General features: G+C 33.3%; 1 protein-coding gene across 5 annotated transcripts in view; it reads right to left on the reverse strand.

The window, feature by feature from the left end:
• The window catches only part of VPS13A (vacuolar protein sorting 13 homolog A), a 103636-nt gene that overhangs the window by 71843 nt on the left and 11366 nt on the right, over positions 1-20427 (reverse strand). For all 5 annotated transcript variants that reach the window (XM_039729562.1, XM_039729561.1, XM_039729563.1 and 2 more), the window contains exons 6-22: positions 19906-20015; positions 19589-19648; positions 18558-18617; positions 18269-18349; positions 17765-17822; positions 15699-15826; positions 15372-15478; positions 14570-14741; positions 14145-14207; positions 9960-10095; positions 9283-9377; positions 8336-8478; positions 6830-7031; positions 6636-6750; positions 5261-5397; positions 3295-3427; positions 2362-2479 (exon numbers count right to left, since the gene is read on the reverse strand). In XM_039729562.1, the coding sequence (XP_039585496.1) occupies positions 2362-2479; positions 3295-3427; positions 5261-5397; positions 6636-6750; positions 6830-7031; positions 8336-8478; positions 9283-9377; positions 9960-10095; positions 14145-14207; positions 14570-14741; positions 15372-15478; positions 15699-15826; positions 17765-17822; positions 18269-18349; positions 18558-18617; positions 19589-19648; positions 19906-20015 (1918 nt within the window). The remainder of the gene's footprint in view (positions 1-2361; positions 2480-3294; positions 3428-5260; positions 5398-6635; positions 6751-6829; positions 7032-8335; positions 8479-9282; positions 9378-9959; positions 10096-14144; positions 14208-14569; positions 14742-15371; positions 15479-15698; positions 15827-17764; positions 17823-18268; positions 18350-18557; positions 18618-19588; positions 19649-19905; positions 20016-20427) is intronic.

Below are 20427 nucleotides of genomic sequence, written 5' to 3' on the forward strand. Positions count from 1 at the left end.
CAGTTTATTAATTTCTTCACATCCTTAAACTTAGAGGATTAATTTTCAACTACTATTCTAATTCTTAATTTCAGTTCTACCAGAGCGAGATTTAGACTCTTCCTTCTTTTTCTTTCATTATTATGGAGAGGATTAAGGTAGATGTGTATCTACCAGATTTGAAGGACCTCTCTCTTTACTGTGCTCCCCAGTTGTTGGAAGAGCAATAGCAATTAAATATACAATAGCAATTCCCACATTCATTGCACTTAAACCTCTCAAGAAAAATCTGTGTACATTTTCAAGTCTCTTTTCATGTTTGTACAACAGACAGCCCATACAGTTAGAAGGCACTCAGCACATACAAAGCAGACAACCGCAAATAACCTGCTCTTTAAACAAAAGCTTTTAAGGTTTGGAAAATCTTAAAAGTATGGAGAATCAATTACGCCCCATTTGTAGAGACTGAGGTGTGGAGAAGCTAAGTGCTTCAATTTATGAGGAAATCTGTGCAGAAACTTCAAGTTCAGTCTGGTTGTGTTTAAAAAGAAAGAAATGTTAAAAGATTGCCACCATCAAAGATGCAAATCAGTACACTCCTTCACATTGGAATTTTTATTGTGTTTATAATGAATGCTATTATATAGGATGCTCCTAACATTGCTATCCAAATACTTCCTTCATACACCTTCAAAAACCGTATGACAGACTCTCAAAACACCTCTTCCAGAAAATGGAGAAACCATACAACAGGACAAAACAAACATAAAAAAAAATATAAAACCTTACACAGGCTGTAAAATTACAGAATCATATTAGTGCTTCCAAATTTCAAGTAACAGAAACTATAAGGAGCATCCTATTACCAGAAATTAAAGAAATGCAGATATTCGTATCCAACCAGAATGAAAGTTCATTTTAATGATTAGGAAGTATGAATACATGAAAACACAGATGAACAGTGAAAATCCTTTGATACAGTAGTCATTACTAAAATTACCTAAATTAGTATTGTCTTCAAGGTAGCAATATAGAAATGTGCCTTTCTAAACAAAGTCAGGACAAAGCGTAGTAAAATCATTACTGTTTTGAACAACAAAATTGCAAGGAATTCAAATGAGTCCAAAGGTCACTGAAAGACGTACAATCAAAGAATCAAAAACAGAGTCACCCAATCATCTGATTTTCAGATGACTAAATGTAAAACAGGGGCCTTCCAAACTAAGAAACTAATTTGTAAACATCTATCTGCTACATTAAACATTTCTGGCAGTAGATTTTGCTGTAAAAGTAACATCTTTCCACTATTTTTTCTCAACAGAACTATGCTGTTCTATGCAGGTAGTTCTAAATACTAATTTTAAAACTCTGGAAAAAATATAATATTGGGTTTACATGATAGTATGCTTATAAAAACTGAAATATAAAGGAACAGATACATGTACACTAAAAATACATTTTTTATATATGTGTAACTGATTTGAGTATAATATTCAACTAAACTATATATTCAACTCTGTTCAACTATACTAAAATTTACAATTTAGGGGACTCTTGCTGACACAAAAGCTACAGTTAACCTTTATCATTTGTGCCCAATGTGACATAGAGAAGAATTATGCAGAAATTTTCCAGAATCAGTTGGACACATTAACTGCCAAAGCATACCTGGTAGGCAAGACAGTTAGACAGGTAGCATTGCAATACTGCAACACAGGTAGTCATTAAGAAAACACACTTCTTAATCCAGGTTATACCAGTGAAATTTTTGAACTATGTGAATTACATACCTACATCAAAATTATGTCATTCTATTATATGACCATAGAAATGTAATTGCACTTTCTAACATAAAAAGATTCCTGTGAATTGCATTCCCTTTATTTTACCTTCTTCACCAGAGAAAAAGTAAGGAGGGAAAACATTAAGATGTTTTGTAAGCATCAAAATTCAGAATCTGACAACCCAGGTTTCCAGAAGGTGGCAGCATTATATCATGCAATCACTGATCATTATTAACAGTACTACTTATTTTTTTTTGTATTTATAGAACTGATTTTAAATTCAGATTTTTAGCTCCTTGGTATTTTCAATGAGAACTGAAATGTAGCTATTAGGAAGACTGAATAAGAAGATGCAGTAATATCTTTAATAAAAATCTTTAAATATGTTAAACATACTACTATAACATTCTATCTTTTTGATATTTAACAACTTATTTTAATTTATTCTGCATTTTTCTAGATAAATGTATTTTACTTTCAATATTTACATAGAGCCAATGCAAAAGTGCACAGGTATGGCCAGATCCTTTTTTTTTCCTCTTTTTCCCCTCAAAAAAGTCATTTACTAAAAAATTTCAAAATTGGGAAAAATACATACCTGGGCATTCTTGCATCTGTAACAACCATAGCCCTGCTAAATTCCAGTTTTACATCCAAGGGCTGCAAGATGCACTGAGGTGAGTTTTTCAGCTTCCGAGCTTCTCGCCAGTTCTCATCTAGAAGAGCAGAGAAAACATACTCTAACCACTCAAAGAGATTCCTTCTCAGTACACATCACAGTATTCAAGTATGTGATATTGGTATATATTCCTAAAAATTCAGGTGCCATGATCTCTTTTACAATTCTATCATCAGATGTATTTATACAGGATCTGAACTTCAGACATACAAGACTAATTAATAATTTCTCCTATTCTCATCTTCACAGCTACAGCATCCATGGGGTAGAATTCTAAGGACCCAATTCTTAACACGCATGGTAGTGGGAGTTTAGGCTCTGGATTCTCCCCAGGAGAATTAAACGATTAAACTGAATTAAATCCAAAGGATTAAGAATTAAATTATTAAGACTTGTCTGATTATGATTGACTCTATGTTGCTAGTTCCCAAAATACTAAAGCTTCCTTTGACACCTTACTGAAGTAGTTCAATTCTCATTCTTTCTTTACCATCAAAGAAATGATCAAACCTACAACTACTTGTGGATTCTGCACTAAATCTGGAGAAAAGCAAAGGCACTGAAGGAAAATACCATAAACAAAGTAATTACTGTCTTACACTCTCTATGCAACAAATCAAAAAATCCTTCAACAAAAGGAATTTTATTATGAATTTGCTAAGATTGGACCTGAAGTCCTAAAGGTATGTTTTGGAAATTCATCACATGTTCATAATACTGAATCTAGAACACTGATGTTTGAAGAAGTAAATTTCAAAAGATTCTCCTCTCCTTCAGCTACAAATATGAGGCACAAGCACCATCACATTGTATTTAGTCATATAAAGAAAAATTACTTTCATGAATACTTACCGTGCTTGCTGTACAGTAACTGCATGCTACTGAGCTGGACATCAAAACTGTCATAAGCTCTGGACATTATATCTTCAATAGAGGTTTGTCCTACTTTGATTTCTGATAAATCAGAACGACTTTTGCTTGCCATCTTAAAGTATGTAAAAAAAAAGCATAAATAAATTTCAGAAATATTCAAGGCACTAATTCTACAAATACTTGTTCCCACCACAACAAATGATGCAGTCCTCACTACAGGTAACAGTCTTACAACTATCACAGCACAACAAATATCTAAAATTTCTATGCTGCACCAAAAAAAACCCGGAGTATTAACACCATTTCTTCCTCAAAGAAAGTGCATAATATATTTTAATTTGCTTTTTGTTTCTATGTACAGAATAATTTTCCTTAATAAGTGGCTTATACTCCAAAGTATAAAGTCTCAATTACCTTTTTAATCAGTAGAATAATAATTCAGAATTTTTCTATATAAAATATGACTTATACATTTTACATCTGTTAAATTCACTTGTGACACATTAAAGAGGAAAAGATTATTTGGACTGTTTATCATTAATGTCTTTACTTTAATATCAGTCAATATTCCTCTGATTCAGCTTTGGGACACCCATAATTCTTTGGTATTTCACATTTGTATGTGCCCTCCCATCATTAATGTCTTTCCTTTAATATCAGTCAATATTCCTGATTCAGCTTTGGGACACCCATAATTCTTTGGCATTTCACATTTGTATGTGCCCTCCCTGATGTTCATCTCTGGGGACATTTTTCAGCAGCCTTTCAGTATTTAAAGTCGGCCAAAAAGGAAGATGGTAACAGACTTTACCAGCACTTCTTCTGACAAGTCAAGGGAACACTTTAAAACTAAGAGTAGATATAGACTAGATATAAGGAATTTTCTTAACATGAGAGTGGCAATGAGTTGCCCAGAGAGCAACTCTGGCATGAGTTGCCCAGAGAGGAGGTGGATGCCCATCCCTGGGAACATTCAAGGTCAGGATGAACAGGTGGCTGAGGAACCTGATCTAGTCAAAGATGTCTCTGCTCATTGCAGGGAAGTTGAACTCAATGACCTTTAAAGGTCTCTTCCAAGCCAAACCATTCTATAATTCAAACCAAAATCACATGTTCAGAAAGTAATCATGTGGAAATTACACAGCAAACTAACTCCCATTAGCAAGATTTTAGGATTTGAAACAAATATTTGCTAAAAAAGACAGCAACCTAAACACATAGTAAGTGGCAGAATCAATTTTACCCAGAATACAAGTAAATAAAAAGTAAATTGCCTGTACACATGTAAGATTGTTTATCCTGAAGAACACAAGTTCATCAGTAAGAAGACCATTAATAATATGGACAAAGTCTCTTCTATTTTTATAGACTTCTATTCAAAGTCTATTTCTTTTTTATAGTGATAAATTATAATTTTACAAACCTCATTCAAAGGAAAAGTCAGAAAGATAAAACATTATCTCAAACATACCTCAAATCTCATCTAAATTATCTTAAAAATTGCCCATACATTTACTTTTCTTGTTTCAAAGTAAATTCAGTGATTGAAGGGTAAGTAATAGTAATATCAAAAATAAGAATACCATTTAATCATGTAACAAATAAGTTCATTTTTATATTGTAAGGCAATGTAAAAAATTACTAGACATTTTCCATGTAACAGTCCAAAGTCTCAACAGTAGTTTCATACTAGGGAAGGGGTATTTCCTAGCAATTCTTTTGCACTGAACGAATCCACTGAGAAGATTTCAGTAACTTTTGCCGCGACTAGAAAGCACTTTAAAATAAATACCTAATAAATAAACTGCAAGAGGTACTCTTACTCTTGTAAGAGTAAGTACTGTGGTACTCTTCACTACCATAAAACACAAATTAAGAAATTGTAAATCAGGTAAAAAACCGAATTACTATTTCCAGTAAATTACTGCATTATGTAAATACATACTTTAAAACTACCAAGATCCAGAAGTAGTAAATTTGATGTATGATCATAGAATCCTTTTTGTGGAACAATGATGTATGAAGCCATGAGGTTTATTTTGAGGTCAAGAACTTTCTGGGTTTCAATAATATACAACAAACCTGAAAAAAATAGTACAATTATTAAATACAAACAAACAAATGTAATTCAAAGATTAAAAGAAAGCGATAAAAAGAAAATCAGGTCTAATTTTAAACAAACTCTATATGCTAGATAGCTAATATACATATACTCTTCATATTTCTTCTGAACCATTCATTATAGACACTCCTTAAAGAAGCATCAAGTAGATGAAATGGTGATACCAAACAGTGCTGACAAGTATAGACAACAATGTGACATATGCAAACTCAAAAATGTTTTCCACTGAGCAGAGATAAAGTGAGAAGGACTGGAATGTGAACTGCAACTTCGAAATTACTGAATTAACCCACTATGTTCCATAAATTCAGAAATTTAATTGCTCCAGAATTCCTTATTGGGAGTATCCAACTACACTAATCATACTGTTAGTGTTTTTTGATACTGAGATACACAAGTTTACATTAACTCTGCTGACAAACATCTCCATCTTGAGACACCAACGATATGCAAATATATGATCTTACAAAAATGAAGCTTAAAAATCATGCAATTAGTTGGGAAAATCAGACATTCTAAGATTTGAGATAAAATTCTGCTTTTTTTCTCAGCTGAATTGTGAATAGTATTGCTTCAAGTTAGATCTGGAAACTGCCTTATGATGCAGCCACAACTAATTAAATATTTACCGTTTACAACAAGGTGATGATCACAGAAGTAGAGAGTTAACTTAGAGGACTAATATCTCACAATCACTATTTGAGGAGTATTAAATAACTGTTAAATAACTAACATAACATGAACAAAACAGAAGATGTAACAAACTGTTTTAACTCTGTATGGAGTATAAAGACTATCTATGGATTTGGAGTATATTTTACAAATAAGTAGAAATAGTTTAAGTCAAAAGAGATACAAACATAAAATTATTCAATACTTAGAATAAATATAGTGCAGTAAGATTGAATAATTCAACTTATTTAGATGGTGTGTTAGAAAGGTACATATACTGAAGGTACATACACTCTTCATATTTCTTCTGAACCATTCATTATAGACACTCCTTAAAGAAGCATCAAGTAGATGAAATGATGATAGCAAATAGTGCTAACTGAGCAGGTGGGAAACACCTGATTTAGGTGGTGTCTTAGAAAGCTATGACTTGGATGCACACATCTTCATCGGGAAAGATACAGTCAGCACTCCTATGATCTAGAATTTGTCTGAGTGTGCTGTCAGAAGAATATGCAGCACTTGCCTGTTGATGTTTTTTCACGGAATTCTTCAAGTTTCATCAGAGTTGCTGATGTCAATTGCTCTAAATGTACATCTTTCGGAGGTCTGAAGAAATCCACTAAGTTATTTACTGTCATCTGTTAAAAAAAAAAAAAGGTAAATTTACTATTAAGTAGGATTTTTGATGATTTATAGCTTATTCAAACATTTACTTACTGCATCATATACTATTTCCAATGGTTGTGATTCTATTCTAATCCTCTGATCGGCTTTCTCATCCAAAGGATTAGTCTCAAACATTATGCTTAAAAGAGAGGTACTGTCATCTGAATAGACCGTTCGAGAAGACAGAAGACGGGGTGTACACTTTTTTTGAGACACGCCTGTAACTTCAAGGGAGGTAATTTTTGTTTCAAACCTGTGAAGATATATAGGCAGACTGTTCAGATGCAATATCCATCTGGCTAAGTACAATTACATGATCAAAGTATAAAAAATTACACGGAAAAAAACCCAAAACACAAACCAGTACAATATGTTTCTACCCTACCTTAAATTATAGCTTATTCTAAGGACTTAATATACACATCCATGTGTTAACTTTTTTCCATTTCATTCTCTTTTGTGTCTATTACATGCCCCTGTCTAAATACAAAAGGGCATCCAAGTTACTTCCTTCATACACTTTTCATGAGGACAGGTGTCAGGGCACGTAAGAGATTCTGCAAAGTGGCAGAATTCAAATGAGAATTCTTTACTGTGACTTCAGGAATTAGAAAGTGTATTTATAGAGGGAAACAAACACACAACAGAGACGAAAGGGTTCTGGCACAGAGAAATGAAAGAAACAAAGATAAATAGCCTAATTACTCCAAGAGGTACTTTTTAGGTCTTGGACTTTTTTTTTTCCCAAGATGGTATCCACCTCTGTAACAGCTCTTAGTTGAAGATTTTTTATCTCCCAACACTCTAAGAAAAATATTTTACTGTAAAAAATGTAGTATTTTTCCCCTTTTTCTTAGTACAATAGGATTGTCAGGGCCATTTAGATGCACGGAAGTACCAACAGAAAACACAGACGCAAAACCTTAGAAAAAATTCTACATAAAACTAATCAAGATCAATAGTATCTTAGTATCATACATATATTATACATCTCAAAGTAGAGCGAAAAAGGTTTAAAACAGGAGAGTTATCTTCTCCCAGAATTTTTAAGTCACTACATTTGAAATAAAATTGAAATATTTCTCTAGATGCTTTTCACCACCTACTGTGAGAGCATAAAACAAACGAAAAATCATCATTTACATATTTCTTCCACAAATCTAAAAGTGAACTGGGAACACAAGAACTTTTCAGTCATGTTAAATGCCCACAAACAAGTGGTTACAACACCACCCTGCTCAGGTTAAATTTCAAAAGGAAACTTAACAGTCACTTTTCAAAGCAAATAACAAGTAAGTAACTAGATTGTTTGCAAATAACAATGACAAACTGAAGGAAAAAAAAAGGAATATATCCATATTAGCACAAAAAACTCTGGAGATGCAGAGAATTCAATCATGGGAAGAGTATCCATGATTCATCCCTTAGACGCAGAATGACTCCACTCCAAACTGCACAAGGAATGACACTTAAATATCATAACACAGTCATAAAATGTCTACTAGGCATCATCATAATTTCACGACAGGCGAAACCAGTTTGATAGAGAAAGCTCACCTTATTGCTTGTGCACCTGGTCGTTGAGTAAATACTGTACTCAAGTCGGTTAATGCAAATTCTATTAGCTTAGGAGTTTGCTGGTTTTCTCTTATTGATATAGACATGCTTAATAAGTTCACAGAGAACTTCATGGCTTCATACTAGATATGCCAGAAAGAAAACAACATAAGAGTATAAAATACATTAGTATCCATCTTAATACAGTTTATGAAGAGATGAAAGCTACAACTAAGTTTGAAACTACTGCTTTCTTGCATAGCTTGTATCATAGCTGGTGTAAAAGTCTACAAAGATGCACGCTAAACTAAAGAGTAGAGTATCCTTACAAATATGAGTCTTTTATATCTTTACCAAATTTTGTGAAAAAGACCCTCTGATGCAGAGGTAGAAAGCAGTTCATCATATCATCCTTGGTATCTTACAGTAAGAAGATTTATCAGACTATTTCTGAATGGTTCAAAATGTTTCTCTTTCCCAGTACAATATTGAATCATCTCTTTCTTTTTATAATATATAATCACTTATTCTACCTCATCTACTATCACTCCTATTTTAGATTACAGTGCACTTCCTGATCATTTAGTAAGATTCCCTAGTGCATTTTCTTAAAAAGCTTTTGAATTTTTAAAGATAATATATGAATATACTTCAATATTTAAACTGTAATACACTACATCTATGATCTTATTCCTGTTAGAGAAAGCAAAAATTTATTCTTTACTATTTCAGAATATCCAAAAGAAAGCTTTATAACCACTATACTGAAACTGCATCTAAGGATGCAGAAAACTGACATGCAGTAAATTCATTAAAAGGTATCAGAACAGTATTTGGATCTAGAGACAGAGCTTCAAGTAATTTAGAAGTGATTTGCTATCATCTTTATAGATCTTTGTTAGCAGATAAAGCTACTATTTGTTACCATATAGTCAGCTATGACTTACTGATTTTGGAAGGGTTGGATCCACAGCTGTTTCACTATATCCGATTGCTGCATAAAGTTTAGCCTTCTCTTCCTGTGTCATCAGCTGTTCAAGACCTGCCACATTTCAAGAGGTCAGTTAAACTGAGTATAGATACCTGAAAAATGCAATTACTGTTATACACTTTCCTGTGCTTGGTAGCTGTACAATATCCAGTAGATACTGTCACCATTACTGTCACGAATTGGTAAAAGAAAATACCCCAGGGTTTAAAGCCAAGTCTTGCAAATCTAAAGCATGCTTTAAAATGCTCTTATAATTTTTTCCTTACCTATTTTATTTCCTATCTTGCTAACAACACAAACAGCCTTTGTGATTTAATTTCTATGTTCCATAATCGTTACTAGTGCCTTATGTATCAACCATACGAAGCACGAAATACACAAATTTTAAAATGAATGCAAGTAGACTTGTTTACATTCCACAACTTCTACTGTACTGAACACAGTTCAGAAGGAACTATGGAGAAGTTATACAATTGTATAACCTCTGTTACACGCAACTAACAATTATATCAGCAATAGCAAAGGATAAGAGAAAATGTATACAGTAACAATTTGATAACAAGTTCCACTGCTAGGTACCTAGGACTCTAATAGATTCCTAGTAACAAAGAGAATACCAATAAATTATCATACTTGAACCCTTTACTTCTTGGTTTTGTTCATCCTTTTTTCCACCCGACCAGCTCCATATCCAGCTAAACCAGCCACCAGAATTTTCATCATCTTGTTTTACTCCTGGCCTGTAGATTTTCAATCCAGCCTTAGTTGCCTTAAATTTAAAAAATACTTAGGTAAGTAATTTTCTTCATGCTTTTTCATTAATTTTCCTAAGAAAAATATAGACCCAGAGTAGCTCTAACATATTAGAAGATCATTAGGCAAGCATTAAAAAGGCAAAATGTTTTTATTTAGTTTCCCTTCTAGTCACTATTTCAAGTACACAGTGCATTATTGGACCAATTTATTTTGCATAATAACAACCACCTTTACAAAAGAACAGAACATGTAAAAGGTCAATAAACATTTCTTACAGAGCAGCTTTTCTCTCCAGCTTTCACCATAAAAACCTGCAATATTATACACCGTGGTTTTCTAAAGAATAATTTAAAATACATATGTAAGCAACTAAACAGCCATCACAGGCTAAATTTGACATTAGCCCTACATTTTTCGTTTCAAGATGGATACTCAAAGCAATTTAAAAAGTATTTACTCTCATAATACAGTATTTACTCTAACTATTCCTGCATGTGATAAATATAGGTAAAATTGTAAGGAAGCCCTCCCTCCTCCCACACTCATTATTTCCACAACTAGTTGATGCCCTATCTGATGCCGGTCATGATTCCAATACTGGGTCCTCACAGAAAGTGTAGACTACATCCAAAACTGACCACTGAATGTTTGTCATGGGGATGGCAAGCAAACATCGAGTGATCCAAGAGACAAATTTGTTCTCAGAACTATAGTGATCCACGCAAACTAACTTTGTGACTAATGCGATCCAAAAATATACAATCAGTTGCAAGCCCTAAATGTAAAGATACTCTGGTGAAAGTGAGACAGGAATCCCTTCTCAGCATTCAAAACACAAATATCTCTGTAACACAACTAGGAAAAAACCCAGTTGACCATAAATCGGTACTCTGTAGGGACTTTTCACATCTACATACCTACTGGACAAAGGAAGGCAGGATTCACCACAAAAATGTAAAGGTTTCTGGGTTTATACTATTGATTCACCTCAGAGAGATGATGCAGAATGTCTGCTTAACAACAAAAAGCTACCAAAAGTTTGAACAAAGTCCTCAGAAGTCCTCTTCATAAAGGTTACCATGTCATCAAGCAGATGTTACAAAGTGAATGACCCAAATTAAAAATGGACAGGCCTTAGATAAAGAGGTTAAGTCTGTGAGATTACAGATTTCTGGGATACTGAGGCTGAAGGACAACTGCCATGGAGAAAAAGTGATGTTTAAAGCTATGACTCTTTCACATGTCTGAGACAGAAGCAGGCAGCAGAGCCCAGGGAAAGAAAGACTGCAGGCAGAAATCACTTCTGCAAAGATGAAGAAAAAAACATCTGTGCAGTATAGGAACTACAAAAATTTGCTGAAGAATCTTCTTGAACCTTCCCTCTCCTCCATTTACAATGGTTAAGTAATCAATGCAGTCATAGACTTAAAGCTTAATCAGCAAGGTAAGATGATGCAGAATGTCTGCTTAACAACAAAAAGCTACCAAAAGTTTGAACAAAGTCCTCAGAAGTCCTCTTCATAAATGTTACCATGTCATCAAGCAGATGTTACAAAGTGAATGACCCAAATTAAAAATGAACAGGCCTTAGATAAAGAGGTTAAATCTGTGAGATTACAGATTTCTGGGATGCTGAGGCTGAAGGACAACTGCCATGGAAAAAAAGTGATATTTAAAGCTATGACTCTTTCACATGTCTGAGACAGAAGCAGGCAGCAGAGCCCAGGGAAAGAAAGACTGCAGGCAGAAATCACTTCTGCAAAGATGAAGAAAAAAACATCTGTGCAGTATAGGAACTACAAAAATTTGCTGAAGAATCTTCTTGAACTTTCCCTCTCCTCCATTTACAATGGTTAAGTAATCAATGCAGTCATAGACTTAAAGCTTAATCAGCAAGGTAACTATTTTGACTAAAAGAGAGAACTACCCAAAAAGTGGGTGTAGCCAGGTAGGTCAGTCTCTTCTCTCAAGTAACAAGCAACTGAACATGCAGAAATTGCCTCAAGTGCTGCCAGGGAAGGTTTATATTGGCTGTTAGGAAAGGGGTCTTCACTGAAAGGGTTGACAAGCAAAGCAACAAGCTGCCCAGCGATGTGGTGGAGTCACTATCCCTGGAGGTATTTAAAAGGCACATAGATATGGTGCTCTAGAACATGGTTTACTGGTAGACCTAGCAATTTTCTGTTAATAGTTGACCTTGGTGTTCTTCCAGGTCTTTTCCAACCTAAATGATTCCATAGCTCTATCCTGTGTCCTAACTGAAGTAAATCCTAGAAGTCTGCCCTAGGCTGAAATGATAGCATTTCTCAAGCTGATACAGAGCTTAGCTACTAAAGTTTAGCTATTATTAGCTTAGCTACTGAAGCTGAAGTTATTATTTGGTACTTCAAATACTCACGATAAAAAAGGAAAAGTGGTCTGAGGTTTGGAATATAAAGTTCTGGCTACAAAGCTGCCCAAAAATGAGCACTGTGATCACAAATGTGATTTCTGAGGAGCTTGATTAGGAATCTTACTTGAAAAGTAAGCCCTTGAAAGTCAACTCTTAGGTATGCTTTTAAGATACAGAAAAGCTTTGCAAACCGCAGGATCATTTGCCGGGCTTTACTCAGCCTACATCTAATGGGTCCTCCTTTAAATACCTGGCAGATCTAAGGCTAACTGTCAGGATACCAAAACAGTAGTATATTTTTCTCTTCTAAATCATTTGAATATTTTTTCAAAGGTATGACCTGATAACAACAAAACAGATGCATCCTGACAGATAGATGGAGACAGAACACAACTTCAAATCACTGTGATCTGATTTTCAATACTATGAAATATATTCAGATAATCAGCCAGCACATTTTTCAAGATGTACTTCTAACATTTTTCAAACGCAAGACTTAAAGCCCAAACAACGGAAAATTCATTTCCTTGCAACCTACTTCTAAGTGTTACAGAAATGTTATCTTATAACTCAGGATGTGAAGGTAGTCAGAAACGCATATATGACATAACCTTTTGTAAGCAGCATAATCGCACTGAGGGAAGGAAGAACAAAACTAGATAGAAAGTATTTCAGAATTTCCATCAACTTGCAAAAAGTTGAAGGAAAAAGATAAAACCAAGGAAACGATACACTACAAGATAAGACTATTCCAAAATCAAATGAGAACTAAACCAAAACCAAACCTTCTGCCACCGCTTGAAAAGCACTCCAGTTTGGATAAACTGAAGAAGAACAGTCATGAATGTTTCTTCTGCTTCTGTTAGAGCTGGGGTAATGGTAACACAAGCATTAAAATGGGGGTGTACATACAGACAAATAGAAGGAACAATCACATTTACAGATTCCTCTTCAGAATTTTGGGTTAGAAAGATGACAGATTTCAGAAGAACTACTAATATTTCACTTCAGTGTCCTAGAAAGATGCTCAAACACTGTATGTAAAACTAAACAGTACATTAACCTAGGAAAACCAAGGCTAACAAATTAAGTGTAACTACTCAAGTCACATTATCTTGCCAATTGCACTAATCTAATTGCACTAATCTTCTTAAATGTATTGCTGTACTCTGAGTAACATTTGCAAAGAGTACATTAAAATGTATTGCTGTACTCTGAGTAACCTTTGCAAAGAGAAACATTGCATCTCTTTTCAGACTCAACATACTACAGGTGATCACTCAATGTAACACAGTATCATGAAAAAATGGAGTGCACTAAGAGTCTAGGCCGCTGTGAGGAGGGACAGCTTTGGGTGTGTTTCCAATTTAACTTTGTTAATCCTTTGGCCACATTTTCCAAAGTAGATCCTTCCCACCGGAAATAGAAAGGGATTTATCCCAGATTTATGCCAGTCATTTTGAAGAAAGAGTATATGGAGTTATCTAATTTTTGTTTAATTACAGAGCTGAAAAACTAACTACACCTCATAATAAAAAATCATGAACGAGGAAAATGGAAAGACTGTATGATACACCACTCAATCACCATAGCTAAAAGGCGTCTGCCTAAAATCTCCACAACCTTATGTTTCAGTTATTTGTAGACTCATTTAAATGCTGCAATTTTACCTCAACTTCTGCTTGTTGCCTTGCTAAAGTGATGTTAAAAATATCCAAGGCCTTTTCAAATTCCTAGAAGAGAGATGAGACATTATTTTTGACAATTTAACAACTGTTACATTCCACAGCTCAGTTTTACAGTAAATAACTGCAATTCATGCAATCCAAGTTAATTCGCTGAATCTGAAAACTTTAAACAAACCTGGAAAAGAACAGCACACCAGCTTAAGCTGTTTTTCTTGCAGTTACTAATTTAAAGATTTACCTCATGTATTTGTTTATACTAATAACAAAGAAAGGTAGTAACAAAGTTGCAAATATGGCCACTGAAAATTTTATTTTAACTTAGAAGTGATTTAGGAACATTTTAACATTTAAGTTTGAACAAGTATCAAGATGAACAATATTTAAGCCTTCAACAGAAAATTACTAACCTCCAACAATTTTAAGATTTCTTCACTAGGTTTTTTTGATGTTATCTTTGTTTTATACAACTCTTTATAGTTCTTCACTTGCTTCCTATGATGTGAAATATGTTCCCATGACCACATTTGGAGTTTAGGTTGAACATTTACTCCAAGGACACCATCAATAACATATTTCCACCTGAAAGCAAAGCAAATGTATAGCTTATCTTTCTTTTGGTATATTGAAAAGATTACTAAGGCTTTACAGACTCTCACTTAATACAAATTCAAGTGTATTTGCCAAGAGTGAAATCTCCTGACTAATAGCATACTTCTGATGAGCTGAGAAACCTCAGAATTTTACTATTTTTCCCTATACACTGTTAACAGATTGCTGCTAAATCTATGCATGCATGTGTGAGAATAATAAATTTTTAACGAATCTTCTGAAAAGAAATCAAATCCTTGCCATCTGTGTTGCAATGGTTTGCCTGTTTTTAGGTAATAGTTATGTTCTTGTAGAGCTACCTAACATATAACAGGGGAGCTTTAACTTAAACAAATTTATGACGCAAAAACACTATCAGACTGAAGTTCCTCATAATGGTCGTTAAGAGTGCAATCACAGATTTTTAAATATTGTGTCCACAGTTTTGGTTTGAGGTCCTCATCAACTTCCTAAAATACTAGCTTAAGAAAAAATAATAAAAACAAAAGACTTCCTTTCAGAAGGAAATTAGTTCTAACCTCCTTAAGAAAGAAGCAATTCTTTGGTAATTATTTTAAGTTAATAACTAACAAATTATTTTCAAAGTCTAAGGTTGCCTACCATATCTTGGCGTTGTTGTGCACTGGAATATCAGGTCTGTACTTCCTATATGGCAGATTTCGAGTCATCATATCAATAGATTCAAGAAGCTCCATAACACTGAAGTACTAGGCAAACAAATCCAAACTGAGCATTATTATCTTTCTGAGAACAACAGAACAACAGGTATCAAGCTTATCTTTGAAGAGAAAATCAGTTACAAAAAAAAACAAAAACCAAGACTAAGTTAATAAATATGTACATTATAAAATTTCAGATCACCTTTCTTATTCTTGCAAACTAACTTTTTTACTACATTACATATAACTTCAGAAAAATAACTGGTACCTGTGGCTTATTGAATTCAACAGTTATATCTTGTAAGTTTACATCTAGATCTATCTTCGGTGATGAAAAGTCAACATCAGATCGAGGATTCATAAGGAGCTTGGCTTTAGCTGAAATTGGGCGGAATACTAAAAAACACAAGTTGATATAAAAAGTGCAATTAAATTATTTAAGACTGAAATAAATTATACATATACTTATCTAAAATTATGCCAGACTATTAGTTCTAGAATGCTAGACTTGAAAAACATGAACTGCACCAACACAACTTAAAACAGAATACAATCTATACTCAATTTTCAGTTTCACTGTGGCAACATTTACCAAACAATTTTCTGCAGAGCACCACCACTGACTTTCCTGAACCCTGAATTACATACAGATGTTTCAATAAACAGTTTACATTTGTAACAAATGGAATCTTTTTTGGCTATGATACATTTATAGTACAAGACAGTTTCAAATATAGCATTTATTTCACTATAGGAACTCTTATTTCTTGAGATTTTTTTGTTGTTGCTATTATGAATGCTTTCCTCTTTGATAAATTATACTCACAACAATGGTTAAAACCCAACATTCTATGTTTCTAATTCCAAGCCCAAGAAAGCATGGAAAAAAATCAATATGCATTCTACATAAAAGTGAGGCACATCACAAGAAAAAACGTTCAAAATAGAAATATTTTATCTGTTCCATAGTTTGGAAATATCAGACTTTTGAAGTCATCTTTAGTTCAATATTTTCATCTGTTTCAGCCATTGATCCAACAGTAAGAATTTTTATATTATCTGAGTTCATGTAAATCATATTTATTTCAAATATTATTTCTTTCATCTCAGAAAAAATACTGATATATTATCTACATATCAGATATTCCAAATTCTCTGAAAGGTTCATACTAGTGGAAACATGCATTTTTGCAAGAAGAAACCATGAAACTTTTAGTTATACCTCTACATGGAAGTATTTCAATTCATTTTCTCCCTACATTTAGCTTCCTAAATTTCATTTTTTATGGTTCTTATACATAAGTATAATGTTCATATTTACATGAAGTGATAAAATTAGACTTCATGCTTCTTACCTTCCTATCAAAGTTTTAGTCTTTTGAAGTCATGCCCCAAATGGGACCAAATTTTCATTACCACAGTACACCAACAAAGTCAGCATCTCTGATGGCACTGTTGAATTTTAAGAGTATAAATCTTGAATCCTAAGCTTTACATACACCTATTTTGAACTTACTACATAAAGACTTGAACAACTTATAATGTTTAATACTTGTTTTATTGCAAAAAGAATCAAATCCAGCAACCAAAAAAGATGGGTAAGGAATCAGAAGAAATAGTTTTCTGTCAGTTAACAGAGAGACTTTTTTAGGGGAAGGTAGCAGCATAAAACTGATAGTGATTTTTTAACCCTGGCTATAGTGAACTGAGGACTTTCCTGCTGGAGAACAAGCCACTTCCAAGGCCATTCAGACTTGTGAACAGTTTATGAACAGTTTATAATGATAAACACAAACCTTGTATTTTCCATACAACGGAAAGCAAACTATCACCATTTTTGAGTGACACCAATGTGATTTTCAAAATTAAGTAAGTAGTACTCAAAGCAATATAACTTGCAATATTCCCACTAAAAAAAATTAATGTTTCAAAGTTGTGTGATTACTACTTCCACCTCTCATGGAAAAAAAAAGGATACTTTGCATAAAGCAGGTGACCCCAAAAACATACTCAAACTAATCTGAATTCACCAAACTTACACAGTGCGTATGTTATTGCTAAACTTCTTAAATAAAGGAATTAATCAATAGATGTTAACACTGAGAATCTATGTACAACATTCCATTAGAATGATACATGACTCAAGACTCACCTTTATCAATACTTTTTTTATATACCTAAACAATACAGCGTTCACTGTCAGAAAGAAAGTTACTCTTCCAGGCTTAAACTGCACTCCTTAGTAAGATTTTTGAGTAAAAGCCAAAGTGACAACCACTGAGATGCAGTAAAAATTATAATTAAAAATTAATATTACAATTAAATAACACTTACCAAAATCATAACCGTCTGGAATCACGTTGTGGCTGGCAACTCCCTGTTTTAAGTTAACCTACACACGCAATGGAGTGAACAGTAAGTTGTGTTTCTATTTCCAGATAAAGTTTTTAAAGCACAAAATGTTAGCATTTTTAAACAGTTCTCAGATAATCCCTCTGACCCCAAGTAAAATTCAAAATACTCATCTATGTTTTTAATAGGATCACATGTCTATATTTACCAATAAAAATCACTGAATAGTGGTAAGATGACCATCAGTTGTCTCAATTCTGTTACTGGCGAAGACTGTTTTTTTAACTTTCTCAGGCTTATCTGATACTTCCATCACATAAAACCCTTATACTGTTTTTTCCAACATATACTGTTTTTTTCCTAAAAACATTTTTAGTTACAAACAATTCCGCAGGACATTGATATAGAAAGAAGCAGGTCTGAATGTGAAGCATGTTCTCTGCTTCCCAGTTTCAACTAAAAGACTAGATAGATACACTATCTTACCAATGATTCATCCCAACCACCATGGTAGAACATCTCTGATTTCACATTCCAATAAGCAAAAAGGTTATCCAATCGCACAAGCTGAAAATACAACAGAACATACGCATTGGTATCCACAAATTTTAGATAAATTTGGATTTCACAAAGTCTGGATGAATAAAAATATTCAGAATGCTATATTTGCTATAGAGCCTACATAGTTACATGTTTTCTTAATCTTACTTTCTGAAACTCTAATGCAGCTTGTTTTATTAGCAATTCTTTCTTTAGCAGGCAGTCTATACTGTACCTTGTGGAACAACTTAGCAGTTTCATCATGTAAACATGGATTCCAATTCTTATCTGAGGTCTGAAATGAGAATTAAACAAAAATACTCCAGTATCTATAATTCACCAACAGGTTATAACTGAAACAAACTACAAAAAATCATCATAATAACATTTACATCACCATAATTAAATGCCATGGAAAATAATGGAATACAATGTCCTGATTTAACATGATTAATGCATTACTTTAAGTGAAAGCTTGAAAAGTCTACTTCCTCCAAAAATATGTACATGTATACACACTGATAGGCTGCACACAAGAACACAAGATAATCTAAGATTCTGCTTTCAGCATTGTAAACAGTTTTGCTTTCACCAATAATATTTTTGGGCAGGCTCCTTGGACAGAGATAAACAAGGGACTGAATTATTTATAATTCTGAAATCAATCAATTTTAGTTTGAGCCTAAAGAAGACCCTTTAATGTGCTAGGAACAAGCATTCACAAAACCACTATTTCATTCAAGAAAGTAACGTTTACTTAGGACATATTTTCTTTACAACTAGCAGTTAGACAGCAAAAACTACTGAATCAGAGCAACTCAGAACAATCAACATACTATCCTACTACACAGTCTTACAGAAAAAAAATTTCATACCATCTTGTGATTACTACTCTAAGTATCTTAAAGTGCAGTTCACAGATCAAAAAAAAAAAATTAGCTCTAGTCAAAAATAAGTTGTCATCTTCTTCTTTATTTCTTTTTCTTTCTTTTTCTTTTCTTTCTTTCTTTCCCACCACTCCCTGTTATCAGGCAGTAACTTTCTTTCTTGGACCTCAAGTCAGTTTCAGTAAAATATTCAGAATGACCAGCCCAAATCTAGCAAATCTGGTGTATTGGAAACCACACCATTGTGTATTGCTGATGATTACAAGTGTATTTTCCATTAGACAGTATGTTACCAGAAAGCACAACATACAAAAGCACAACTTCACCTATTGGTATATATTAACATGTTTTTCAGATAAAAGATGAGAAATAAAATTACCTGCAAACTTAGATTCTGAAGTGAAATCCCAAATGACAAGGGGTTATCACGATTTGTGATCTAATACAACACAGGAAAAGACAAAAAAATAATTATTTCATACTCTATAAGCATACACTTTGCTAAGAATTTAAGTATCTTTACATTTTGGTCCAAGCTTTTCTTCAGTTTGTTTGGGTTTTTTTATCAAACTAATAAAATTCCACAACTTACTAGTATTCTCTCAACATGAAAAGCAACCAGAAGAAATCAGACAGGTTCCCAATTTCATGTTACAGTGCACAACCCCTTATGCTAAGATACACAAAAATACTTACATCATCTTCATAGCGAATATGGATGTTGGAAATTTTCAGCTGAAGATTTTTGATGACCTGAGTAACTAGCTTTTCTACAAAAGTGTCTTGTTTCTCTTCTTTTACTTTATCTATGTTAAAGGAAAACAATTTAATATTTTGTTTACATTCCAATATATTTTTTAAAATTAGACAAAACAATAACACAATAAATTTAGCATGGTGTTTGAATTTTCTATTACATTTTACTCCATAGAAACATGTTTGCTCTGTATAATCTACAACATTTACATTCTCAGATTAAAGGGTTTCCTAGCTTTACTACCTGCAGAGTGAAGAATCAGGCAGTTCAAAAGTATGACCAGCACCCACCAATACTCTAGGGGAAAAAATCATACTTCTTGGAAGTACCAGAAATTGAATTTAAATATAAGAATTTGCATGTAATGAAGAACAGATTGAAACAAACCTTTAAAAAGCTGTATTGGTAACAATGCTTTAACACTAGAAACAAACTGTTTCTTATGAAAGAGGAAAGAAAAT

This window comes from Passer montanus, unplaced genomic scaffold (genome assembly GCF_014805655.1).
Source record: "Passer montanus isolate IOZ18808 unplaced genomic scaffold, ASM1480565v1 scaffold7, whole genome shotgun sequence".
Taxonomy (NCBI): domain Eukaryota; kingdom Metazoa; phylum Chordata; class Aves; order Passeriformes; family Passeridae; genus Passer; species Passer montanus.